This window comes from Ovis canadensis, chromosome 8 (genome assembly GCF_042477335.2).
Source record: "Ovis canadensis isolate MfBH-ARS-UI-01 breed Bighorn chromosome 8, ARS-UI_OviCan_v2, whole genome shotgun sequence".
NCBI lineage: Eukaryota > Metazoa > Chordata > Mammalia > Artiodactyla > Bovidae > Ovis > Ovis canadensis.
In genome coordinates this window covers 96,087,640-96,100,381 of record NC_091252.1, presented here as the reverse complement: position 1 = coordinate 96,100,381, position 12,742 = coordinate 96,087,640, and the positions used below count along the sequence as shown (strand labels likewise).

The following is a 12,742-nucleotide window of genomic DNA, read 5'->3' as shown; positions in this document are numbered from 1 at the left end:
CTCAGACTCACGTGCACTGAGTCCCTGATGCCATCCAACCATCTCATCTTCTGTTGTCCCTTTCAGTATGTTGACAGTACATCTGCTCACCATTGGGTAGACATTAAAATCACAGTCTTGTTTGTTTCCCAGCTGTGTGTCAACTGACTACACCATATTTCAGTTCCTTAGGAAGTCTCCAGTATCTTATTCTCATTTTCATATTTTTCTAGGGGAAGGATGCCCATAGAATGGTTACATTGCCATGACTCAGAGACTTCCTTAGATAGTATTCTTTGGATTGCTTTAACTATTAATATTTGCTTACATACCTGTTGTAGCACACCTAGATGGGTCATTGTAGCATTGCTTTAAATTGATATGACCTCAATAATAAGTGTTTTCTATTACTAAGTTATAGTGTGCTTTTCTGATGGTGACATGTGATGTGTGTTCAATGTAGAGTGTTTGGACAATATAGAAAAGTGTGAAGAAGAAACCATAGTCCCTTCATTCCCAGATAATCAGCCAGCAATTTGATTCTTGTTTTCCAGTATGTATATTACAAAACGGAATTGGGTTCACACGCTATATACTGCTTTGTATTTGTTTTATTTTTTATAGTTTCAGCTGTATATGACTGTACACTCAATTTCAGAAACAATGAAAATCCAACACTGCTGGGAGTCCTCAATGGCAAGAAATATCACGCAGATTTATACGTTAGGTAAGTCGGCTCCATTTCCTTTCCAGAAAATGGAATGCCCATCCCAAAGCAAATAAGTCACAAACGACCCACAGACCTTCTCCCAGGGGAGTGTGCTAATAATTTCGTGCCTGCAATTGGCATTGAACGGAATGTGTTCACAGTCCTGTTTATGTCGAGAGACTCATGCTCTGTTGTAAATAATTAGGTTAAACCTCTCTTCTCCCCAGCCACTCTCTGACTCTCTCTCTCTCATCAAAGAGCTTGGGTTTGAACAAATGAGAGACAGTATTTTACAGTCCATTTTTGAAACTGAGTGGGAGAGTTTATTTTATTGAACGCTTTTCTTGGAGGGTGTATCTGCTCCATAGAAATGGACACAGATACAAGCATTCTACTACTTACAAAGAGGCCTAGAAGCAAATGGAGACCACTTTAGCAGCATCTCACTTATGTGTTATAGGAGCGTGGAGAGGCAGGTGTCTGCCTGGACTGGTCTGAGTTGTTGAATGGGCCCTGGCCCATTCCCTGGTGGGCCGTGACTGCATCGGGCCTAAATTTCTCCAGTCCAAGGAGGGTTTGGGTTTCCCCTTCTTTGATCAATTGCATTACCCTCTCACCTCCATGCTATCCAGGCTGCTGAAATAGAAGCCGAAAGGTGTCAGTTTGAACTAACACCTTTAGTTATGTTAGTCTGAACATTGTTAGTTTGAACTGGTGTTCGGGGCACTTGGCGTGGGCCTCCCCCTTGCTAGCCACTCTCTGCCTTGCAGGCGGATTCCTCTAGAAGAAGTCCCAGAGGAGGAGGACAAGTGTGCGGCCTGGCTGCACAGACTCTACCAAGAGAAGGTCAGTGCTGGGGGCTGGCTCCGCGCCGTCCAAAGCTCCCTTCCAAGCAGCAGCTGTGGGTGCTGGCGCCTTTGGGAGTTTATAGAGGTGGCTGAACCTTTCTCATGGGGGAGACCTCATGCCCCGGATAACAACTACCCCAGATAATAATAGTCAATAGGGGCTATAATGCTCTACTTGGCAACAAGGAAAAGCAAAAAAGCGAAAGTGAAGCCGCTCAGTCGTGTCCGACTCTTTGCGACCCCATGGACTATAGACTACGAGGTTCCTCCATCGGTGGGATTCTCCAGGCAAGAATACTGGAGTGGGTTGCTGTTTCCTTCTCTAGGGGATCTTCCCAACCCAGGGATCGAACCCAGGTCTCCAGTGTTGCAAGTATGCGATTTTACCATCTGAGCTACCAGGGAAGCTCAGGCAACAGGGAAAAGAACTTGCAAAATACTTTTAAAAGGGGGCTTCACAGGAAGAATGGAACTATGTTATGGGTGTAGTGGACAAAAAAAAAAAGGGTCCCAGGAACCCTTGTCCATTTTCCCGCCACTGGTCCCAAGGCAGAATATTCTTGAGGGTACGGGGGTTCTCTACGGCAGCGATGGCTGAGTCCGCAGTTAGGTAGCATGTCTGGTCCCAAAACATCACCAGCATAAGCAGGACGAAGGCCCACAAGGTTCAGCCGAGCCAGGTTTGATCTGTGTCATGCCCACCCCATCACCCCTGCCCAGCCCCCGGACACCTGTCCCCCCGCCCCCCCACAGCATCTCCGATCCCCCCCATGCTCTTTCTGTCCTCTTAGCAAGGCCTTATCTTTCAGTGGTTTCCCCCAACACAGACGTGCACAGGGCAGAGGGAAGCTTAATCATTACCGCACTGACTGCTCGCTCTTATGCAAGAGAAGGTTAGCCTCCACCTGGTGAGGCAAGCATTTTCAGGCACAGGAAAACGTCTTTTTGAATCTAATCCATTTGGAACCCAAACCAGTTCGTTATCTAGAATCAGATACATTCTATAGGCTTCTGATTTCCTTTCACCAAAGTCCATGAATGTGGACTGGCTAACGTTTGCGTTCTTTCCACCCCATGGCTTAAGAGAAGATGGTCACACAGAGCTTTAAGGGGACCTGCACTTCACTGAACAAGAATTTTAATCCTACCTTTGAGACTGTGTTAGGATTTCAGTCTAAAAGACTCCCAAATCTCCACCATCAGATGAAAGAGATGCTCTTAGAAATGTGCTCGGTTTTTGGAATCCAGATCCTGGCGCTATATTCTCATGGCAGGAAGTCGCGTCTGTGTTCCTAAGGATGAGCTTTTCCAGCAATGACTGTAGACCCCTCTCTCCGAGCTGCCTTTAGCCTCCCTTCAGAGGCATTTACAGCAGACCTGTCTGTTCTCCTCTCACGAACGCTCAGGAGAGACTGGTTGGCCTGCCCCCAGAGCACAGAATTGCAGACTCCTGGGCCTCGGCCTCGGGGTCTTAGGGGGTTTGAGGGGGAACCAGAAATGTGTGTTTCTGGGACACTGCTGTCGATGTCAATGGGCTGAGGGCCCGAGGGTGGAAACGCACTGCCTGATGCTTGTCAGCAGCGAGATGCTGCATTTCCGATGTGCTGGCGCCAGGCCTGGGCTCAGACTGAGGAAGACAGGGCAGCAGAAGCTCCGTCCCTCGGGTCTCCTGCATGAGGCAGCATTTTCCTGGTGCCGTTTTCTGCTTTAGTCAGTTCAGTTCAGTTCAGTTTAGTTGCTCAGCTGTGTCCGACTCTTTGCGACCCCATGAACCGCAGCATGCCAGGCCTCCCTGTCCATCACCAACTCCCGGAGTTCACTCAGACTCATGTCCATTGAGTCAGTGATGCCATCCATCCAACCATCTCATCCTCTGTCATCCCCTTCTCCTCCTGCCCTCACTCTTTCCCAGCATCAGGGTCTTTTCAAATGAGTCAGCTCTTCACATCAGGTGGCCAAAGTATTGGAGTTTCAGCGTCAGCATCAGTCCTTCCAATGAATATTCAGGACTGATCTCCTTTAGGATGGACTGGTTGGATCTCCTTGCAGTCCAAGGGACTCTCAAGAGTTCTCCACCACCACAGTTCAAAAGCATCAATTCTTCGACGCTCAGCTTTCTTTATAGTCCAACTCTCATATCCATACATGACCACTGGAAAAACCATAGCTTTGACTAGATGGACCTTTGTTGGCAAAGTAATACCTCTGCTTTTGAATATTCCTTCTAGGTTGGTCATAACTTTCCTTCCAAGGAGTAAGCGTCTTTTAATTTCATGGCTGCAGTCACCATCTGCAGTGATTTTGGAGCCCCCAAAAATAAAGTCTGACACTGTTTCCATTGTTTCCCCATCTATTTCCCATGAAGTGATGGGACCGGATGCCATGATCTTAGTTTTCTGAATGTTGAGCTTTAAGCCAACTTTTTCACTCTGCTCTTTCACTTTCATCAAGAGGCTTTTTAGTTGCTCTTCACTTTCTGCCATAAGGGAGGTGTCATTTAGCAGTAGAAAAAACCTGAAAAATGTGCTAAGAAAAGGCCTCAGAGCTGAATCCTTTCATAAAGAGCCACACACACAAACCTACAAACGTGGCCCCCAAACCCCATCAAAGCAAAGCAGGTGTTTTTCCACCGGCAACAGACGTTCAGGCGCGAGCCTGTCTTTGTGCAAAGCGAGTCCACTGGGCTTTCCTCAGAGGCCCCCTTTTCTTCTCATGGTCTTGGATTTCCCTCTAAACTGTTTCAGCATGAAGGGACGGTGCTCAGTTTGGAAGTTCTCGAAAGGAGCATCTAGGTCAGAGCTCTCGAGCTTGTGATGAGGAAACTAAGGTCCAGATACAAGGGAACAGCAGGCATCTTCCAGCTCATTCATCAGAGCTGGAGGCTGAGGGGCCGGGGCCTGCTCCCACAAAGGGCTGGGAGCACAGCCCATCTCCGGGGCGCTGAGCAGACCTTTGAGGCTGCCCTTTTCCCTTGAGGGCCGACCACTGACCAGTGAGAGAAGGTGGTCAGCGGTGCCTCCATGAGGAAATGTGATCAAACTTCTGTGGTTTCCACATCAGCCCCGTTTTCTCAGGAGCCTGCGTGGGTCTGGGGCTTGACATGCTTAAATCCCGGTGGCCCACCACGTGGGGCCAAGGGGTGGGGGGCTTCTTTTTACCATCACATTTCCAGCGGACGGTGTCGAAAGACGATTCTGTTGACTCAAGGCTTGGGGTTTTAGGGGTGCAGCTCTCAGACTTAACAAAAAATGAAGGGGGTGGGCAGCCACGGACTCTCGGCCAACACTTTGTTCCAGCAGGGACGTCAATAAAAAGGAAGCTGCTTCTGCCATTTCAACACTCTCTAAAACAGGGAGGGTCTCAGCTCTGAAAACAGGGCCATCCTTTAAGTGGGACAAATCTCGGTTAGAAAACGTACAACGTGTCTTACATGTCAGCGTTTGGGACCCCCCACCCCGGCTGGGGGCTTGGGGGTGGTACCAGCTTTGAGAAGCATTAACCACCCTCGTGTACTCTCCTTGGTGACCCACGGCTGGCTCCCAAGTGAACTCCGCCATTTACCCATGATCCTAGACCCTTCGCTCCCTAGAGCCTTCATGTTTTCTCAATTGTGTGGTTTGTAACTTTTCATCTCTAATTGAAAGTGCTTCTCTGGGAAGTTTGAAATTTGTGGAAAGGATTAGCAGTTTGCCATTATGGTATTTCCCAGGTGGCTCAGTGGTAAAGAATTTGCCTGCAACGCAGGAGCCATGGGTTCGGTCCCTGGGTCTGGAAGATCCCCTAGAGAAGTGAATCCACTCCAGTATTCTTGCCTGGGAGACCCCATGGACAGAGGAGCCCGGTGGGCTAGAGTCTCTGGGGATGCAAAGGGTCGGACATGACTGAGCGCCTAGCGACTAACAGTTGTGGGGTGCCAATTAAGGCACAGGTGAAGGAAGCAGCGTTGTGAGGGGCTCTGTGGGTATTCCCCGGGTCCCCGAGGCCAAGGGCGGTCTGAGTCGGTGCAGAGCTGGGGGCACAGGGCAGGGAGCCGGCGGGAGGGGCTATATTTGGAGCACCGGCCTTTGGGCATTGGAACTGCATGGTTTTCAAGCTGCCGCTGGGTCTTCCACTTTCACAGAGGGCATCACTCCTTGGAAGGGTGGCAGGCCTGGCCCCACAGCACCATCCTCTGCAAACGCCACTTTCCCCGGCCTGAGCCCTGGCTGGCGCCTGGGGGAGCTGTTCCCAGAAGCCTCCCCCTGCCCACCCCCTAGCTCTCTGTGTCCCACTTTCTTTTTCCTCTCCTTTTCTTCCCTTTCTACCCCAAGGTCATAAGAGAAAATTTCTTTTGCCGAGTGAACGCTGGCAAGGCCCACTTAGTCCAGCCGTACGTGGGCGCCCAGCCTCCATGCCCTCCTGGCCAGTGCGTTGGTGGCAGCTGCTCTCAGTGTAGCCTCGGGGCACTTGTCCTCCGCCAGCAGGCTCTGCTGCTCCTACAGACTTTGGGGTTGATGTTTCTTTCTAGGAATCAGTTCCCACTTCTGGTGTATAACGTGCCACAGGATAAGACGCGGAGACCAAAAATGGAGGCACCGTTAACGGTCTCCTCCCTGCTGGGTGGACTTTTAGCAAAGAAATAACACAGCCCAGAGAGGGCAGCGGAGCTGACGTGTGGCCCCGAGCCAGGCATCCACGTCCTACAGGACACGGTCACAGGGACACAGCCCGGGAGGCTGGCGGGAGTCACAGGGACACTGGGGAACAGTGGGGGTCTTGGGTGAGGTTTGGTTTTCTAATCGAACCAGAGGAAAAAACTCTGAATATGAATTCTGAATCCTGCTGATTCCTAGAAAAGGGAGTGCCTTCTCCTCCTGTTAGAGGTACACAGGAAAAAAATCTTGGCTTAGCAGATGTCTTACTGAAAATGAGAAAGAAAAAGCATCCCCAGTCCCCCACTGTAACGTTACGGTGCATGCTAAGTTGCTCAGTCATGTCCGACTCTTGGCCACCCCATGGACCGTGGCTTGCCAGGCTCCTGTGTCCATGGGATTCTCCAGGCAAGAGTGGGTTGCCATGCCCTTCTCCAGGGGATCTTCCTGACCCAGGGATCTTACCCAACACTCTTAAATCCCCTGCATGGACAGGTGAGTTCTTTACCATTAGTGCCACCAGGGAAGCCCAACACTATTACAATAGAAAAGCACTATCAAGGCTATTGAAGGAAAAAGTTCGAGAAAAGAAAACTCGCCCATTTTTTAAAAGGGTGAATTTTATGATCTGTAAATACACCCCAATAAAGCTTTTGCTTTTTTTTTTTAAGGCACAGAAGTATCATCTCCTGTCTTAGTCCAATCAGGCTTCTAAAACAAAGTGCCACAGGCTGGGTGGCTTATAAACAGCGGAAACGTCTTCCCCACAGTTCTGGAGGCTGGATGTTGAGGAGTTCAGGATGAGGGTGCCAGCGTGAGCGGATTCTGGTCCCAGCCCACGTTGCTACGTCCTTCCGGTCGAGGGGCGAGACGGCTCTCTGGGGGTCTCTTTCATAATCGCATTCATGGGGACTCCAATCTCATGACCTGTAACACCCTGCAAGGCCCCTCCTTCTCATACCTTCATCTTTGGGGCTAAGACTTCAGCGTAGGAATTCAGGGAGGCAGGCGCAGACTTCCAGTCCACCGCACCCTTGTTACCAGGCTTCACTGGGATGAGAAAAATCACCCAAGTTCTGGCAGGAAGTGGAACCGGAGGCACTGGCAAGTTAGGCACCATCCTGCGGGGCATCCGCAGGTCACTGTCACTTCCGAGGAAGTCCTCCGCCCAGCGGCTGCTGTGGCTCCCTCTCCTCCTTTTGTTTTCGGTTTGCTGGTGCTGGGTCTTGCTTGCTGCGCTGCTGCACACGCCGCTCTTGCTGCCGCAAGCCGGAAAGCTGCTCTTCGTTGTGATGCGTGGGCTTCTCACCGTGGTGGCTTCTCCTGTGAGGCAGCGGCCTTAGGGCGCACAGGCTTCAGGAGCAGCTGCACACGGGCTTGGTTGCTCCGTGGCCTGGGGCATCTTCCCAGGCCGGGGGTCAAATCCATGTCCCCTGCGTTGGCAGGGAGGCCCCTATCCGCTGTGCCACCGGGGAAGCCCTACTTTACCTCTGGAGGGTGGAACACTCCACACACGGTCCAGTCTGTTTACAATTGCTTGATCATGTGCTTTTCTTGAGACCCTCCTGACTTCCCCCCAACCTCCAGGAGACCCAGGAGGGAAGTTGAGGAGGGGCAGGAGTTTGGGGGTGGGAGGGCGGGAGCTGCCATGCAGAGCCCCTGAACCGCCCATGAAGGGCCAGAGGCTCTCCTTCCAAAGTGGCCCATCTGAGGATTCATTTTAATCATGACCTTGGGAGGTCGGAACATGGCATCGTCCAGTACGTCTTGGTTGGGGAAGAAGATAAGTATGGCCGACTAGACATCTCTTTCTCAAGTGGATAAAAGTTTAGCACTTAATTTTGGTTTAGCATCAAAATTCAGCACTTAAGGTAGAGGGTTCAGGTGCACAGAAGCTTGTTTCTCCAGAAAACTCGACTGCCTGGGGAACTGGGCCATGATGGGTGAGCCGGCCGTCTGGACCACTGATGCGCTTTGCTGGGCGAGCGCCCTGTCGGCCCCGGGATGCTGTTAGGGTATTTGGGTCGAGCTGGGGAGACTCCCGTGCCCTTGCCTGGGCTGGGGAGGGTGGGACCCAGCGGGCCTGGGTTGGGGTGGCCGGGTGGCAGGCGGTCAGCGGCCCTGTGCCCGCAGGACGCCTTCCAGGAGGAGTACTCCCGCACGGGCACCTTCCCCGAGACGCCCATGGTGCCCCCGCGGCGGCCCTGGACGCTTGTCAACTGGCTCTTCTGGGCCTCGATGCTCCTCTACCCCTTCTTTCGCTTCGTCGTCAACATGGTCAGCAGCGGCTCCTCCCTGACGCTCGCCAGCTTTGTTCTTGTCTTCTTCGTGGGTGAGTCCGGGCTGCCGGGGGCTGGGGCTGGGGCCGGGTGGGAGCCTCTGGGCGCGGGGGAGGACGAGGCCCTGGAAGAGGGGAGCACCCCAATTGGAGTCCTGAATCCCGGGGCTGGGGGACTGCCTCGCCCCCTCCCAGTGTGTGCATGGGGCCCTGTGCGCACAGGGAGCCAGTCCCTCCAGGGATGAGCTCCCGGCCTCTGCAGAGGGCTCTTGTCACAATCGCTTCCTCCTCACCTGCAAGAAAACCATTTCCTGGGTCCCAGCAGGAAGCGACAGAGGCTCTTTGCCATTCAGAGCAGGTCTTGACCTTTTTTGGGGAGGTCAGCGTGGGTGCTTCTCCTTGGCTGGCTCCTGCGTGGAGATGGTGGTCAGCTCAGCCCTTTGGCTCATTGCTATGGGCTTGGATCCGGGCGTCGTTTCAAAGGACCGCCGTTTCTCCACGGCCCATGCTTCCCTGGATACTGCTGCTTTTTTATGGCGGGGGCGGCCAGTTCCCGCTACACAGGCCGGGTCTGGCCTGGCTGCTGTGTGTCCAGGGGGTGCTGTGGTCTCCAGACCCTGCTGGAGAGGATGGATCCCGCCTTGCGCAGCAGCAGCAGGAAGGCAGCGCCCTCTGGAGGAAGCTGGGGCTCCCTGCAGGTGACGGCTGGAGACACAGGGTGCCTCCAGCTTTGGAGGAACCGACTACTCTCTCCCCAGGACCTCATCACCTCTGAGCCCGTGCCTTTCCTCCCTCTTCCCTGAATCACTGCGTCTTGGTCCTCTCACAAAGCCTTTTCACCGCTGGAGTCAGGTTCGCTCCACAACGCCATCAACTCCACAGCACAAAGTTCTAATACTGGGGCGGAGGGCTGATGTTCAGAGCTGGCCCCAGGCTGAAGGCAGCCCATAATAATGGCTCCGTGAGCCTCATGGGCTGGGTGGACCCCTGTCCCCGTCGGGTCCCTGGTCTGAAAGTTCACAGGATGCTGAGGCTCTGGAAACTCATGCATCACGACTTGGGAGGTTTCAGCCACTCCCCCTCTATTAACTTTTTCACACATACTGCAATGGACTGCGGTCAGGCTGTGATGGGTGCCGGGCTCATCAAGGGGATTGAGGTAGACGTGGTCCCCGCACCCAAGGAGCTCACCACGTCTGTCCTCTCTGGAGGGAGCGCGTAAACCGCAGCTCCTGCCTCCGTATCCTGTTTTCTAGCCTCTTGGTGGTTAAACTGGGCTCTTGCGTGCATCCTACACTTCTTATCTCTTTGGGCCAAATCCCGCTGTCGGAGAAAAGGCAGGCAGGGACGCGGCTTGCCCGCTGCTCTGAAACTCGCACCAGAAGCCGTGCTGAGACATGCTGGAAACTAAGATAGCTGTTTGAGCCCCTGCATTGTCCAAGAATGCGCTTCCTTGCGCTTTACTTAAGGGTGACTGTAAGTTGCTGCACTGCATCCACCGAAGAACCGTTTGTCCTGGGGATGGGCACCGGAAGATGCAGCTCTCCACATCCTGCTCACCTCCACTGTCCAAGGATCAAAACTCACCACACACAACAGCCTGGCTCTGTTCTAACGTCTCTCAGTCCAGTTAGAACCCCGGCCCCATGCTCAAGGGTAACTGTGAGGCAGGGATGGTGAAAAGCACCCCAGATCACCCAGCTCTCAGCTGATGCCTGAGATTCACAGAGCTCCCCGCTTTATTCCGTCAGGCAGGGCCCACCGGAGTCCCCACAGGCCTCTGACTTGCCCTTCCTATTTCCGCAGCTTCCATGGGGGTCCGATGGATGATCGGCGTCACAGAAATTGACAAGGGCTCTGCCTACGGCAACATGGACAGCAAGCAGAAACACAGCGACTGACCCGGGACGTGTCACCACCCGAAGGGGACCTTGGGGGGGACTGGTGGATGCCGCCGTCACCCTGGGCGGGACCCAGTGACGAAGCTGGGGGAGCCCCTGCCGGGAAGGCAGGGACTGCGGTCTCAGCATCAGTGGGGAGGAGGATGTACTCAAATCTTTCCCCCAGCACGCTTTAGCGGGCTTCGGGTCTCGTTCTTTCCGTGTGTGAGTCTGTGTGAGTGCGTGTACGTGTGTGTTAAGAACGTATGTGAGAATGAGGTGTGCTGAGTGGGATCATTGCGAGGGTATCTGAGGTGCGGGGGGAGGGCAGAAATGGGGACCTCGGAGGGTGGGGGGTTCCCTGCCATCCTTTGGTGCTGAGTTTTCTGTTAACCCTGGCTCGCTACAGAGTGAAAGACACTTTGGTAAGATGACTAAATTATGCCTCAAAACACAACAAAACAAAACAAAAATTACACTGTTTGGCTTCTCTCTGGTGTGTGCACACAGCGCCGCCTTCCTTCCCTTCAGACCCCCTTCCTAAACTTCGGAGTGCCGGACCACAGAGCGCTCCCGAGCAGGGAGCTGGGGGCTGGGGGTGCGGAAGGCAGGCCAGGTGGCTGGAGGAGGTGGGTTCCTGGTGGCGGGAGACTGTGAGACTCTGTGTGGAGACGGCGGGTGCCAGGAGGCTAGCCGGGCACGCGTGCGGGACCCAGGGACGCCCTGGAGGCAGCCCTGGTTCCCCGGGCCACCTTGCGGTGGTCTGTCCGGCCTTAGTCGTGACGATGCGCCCACTCCCTGAAGACTCATCGAGGAGCAGACTCGTCTTGAACACTGAGATGACGGCTGGCAGTCCTGCAGGGATGTGAGAGATGGCTTGGCATCCTCTGTTTATCCTCGTAGCAAGCAGAAATTGGGTCCCCTAAACCAGTGCAGGCTCATTTTTACTAGAGGGCCATACACAGGAGCCCAGGTGCCCCTCTGCACAGGCTCGGACTGAGCGGACGTGGGTACCGGGTCCCCGCCCCGCGCTTCGCTTCCGCCTTCCTTCTGGAAGCGCAGACTCCCCTGACTTGGAGGAGCTCCGCGCCATGGCACCTAAGGCCACATTTGGAGTAACAGTCCATGTACAGGGCTCCGGCAAACTGCTGCCAGCCGTCAGACACCAGGTGCAAAAGAAGAGCGGAGAAAGCAGTGATATTTCCGGAGGAGGACGAGGGGAAACCCGATGCTACGTGACCTCAGGCTGAGACGCCGCCCCCGGCGCCGGGTCTCCCGGGTCCGTGCACGGAGCGGAGGGAGGGCTGCTCCATGCCGCCCGGTCCTTACTGCTGTTCTGCGGAAGCTCTGTCCCGTGTAGACGGTGGCCAGATACTATGTAAAGGCTTATTCTGTTCTGAATCATGTCATAGGTTTGCTCCTAAGTCACAGAGTGCTCACCGGGCACAAGTGACGTTGCGAGAGGGTTTAAGAGGCGCTTTATGCTTAAGGGAGGGCAGGGCACCATTGAGACAAGACCGCAGAGGTGAAAAGGGGACACTCTGGTGTGGTCGTGGAAAGGGAGGGTCTGGGAGGCCCCCACCAGGGTTGACTCTTCCTGGTGTCCCCAAGGGCAGGGCAGGAGACCCCCGTGCCTTTCCCACCCTGTGTCAGGCCACGTGTGGGGGTCACAAGTGCAGCCTCTCCCAGGAGCGGAGATGCTCTGGTATCCACCTGTCACCCCTCACCCGGATGGGGCGGTCCTGCCCTGGGCCCTCCCAGTACCCTAGGGGAGAGGAGAGCTGTCAGGAGCACCAGCCACCCTCTAGGCTGCACAGCTCAAACCCTGCAGCTCATTTGCCCCAAGACCCTGTTTTCCCAACTGGCAAATGGGGGTGATAACGCCCACCTCTTGGGTTGCCTCAAGGGGGAAATGAGGCCGTACATATGAACACACTTTAAGAACCTACAGCACTATAACAATTAGAAAGTTGCCTCCATGCTGCTGTGTCTCAACAAAACGCTCAGAAACTACCTTGGGGTGTCCAAAAATATTGTTTTCCTCACTGTCATCTTCCCATTCGGTAGCAGTAATCTGAGTCCTAACAGTACTCACCCACACCTCCCTGGAACGTGAAAGGGACCCACAGGCACTTAACGTTCTTCTCAACTTGTCTCTGGGACCAAACAAAACAACGAGCAAATGAACAAGGCTGCGGACAGTGCAGACCTCAGGGTCCGGGTTAGGGGAAGGCGGCAGAACGTTCTCCCAGGGCAGGACTGACGGGCGCTCCTTCTGACACTGCCTTAGGGCCAGAGTGTGGGGAGCCGGCCAGAACCCTGAACCGGGCTTCAGAGGCTCACTCTTCCGTGAGGGGACATTCTGTCTGGCGGGACGGGGACCTGGCTATTCCTCCTCTCCGGTCCCATGATGGCAG

The 12,742-nt window shown here is 54.1% G+C and overlaps 1 protein-coding gene across 4 annotated transcripts in view; it reads left to right on the top strand.

The window, feature by feature from the left end:
• The window catches only part of AGPAT4 (1-acylglycerol-3-phosphate O-acyltransferase 4), a 136,904-nt gene extending 126,103 nt beyond the window's left edge, over positions 1-10,801 (top strand). For all 4 annotated transcript variants that reach the window (XM_069598873.1, XM_069598872.1, XM_069598874.1 and 1 more), the window contains 4 exons: positions 604-706; positions 1,459-1,534; positions 8,301-8,499; positions 10,252-10,801. In XM_069598873.1, the coding sequence (XP_069454974.1) occupies positions 604-706; positions 1,459-1,534; positions 8,301-8,499; positions 10,252-10,346 (473 nt within the window). In that variant the 3' untranslated portion in view covers positions 10,347-10,801. The remainder of the gene's footprint in view (positions 1-603; positions 707-1,458; positions 1,535-8,300; positions 8,500-10,251) is intronic.
• The last annotated feature ends 1,941 nt before the right edge of the window (positions 10,802-12,742 follow it).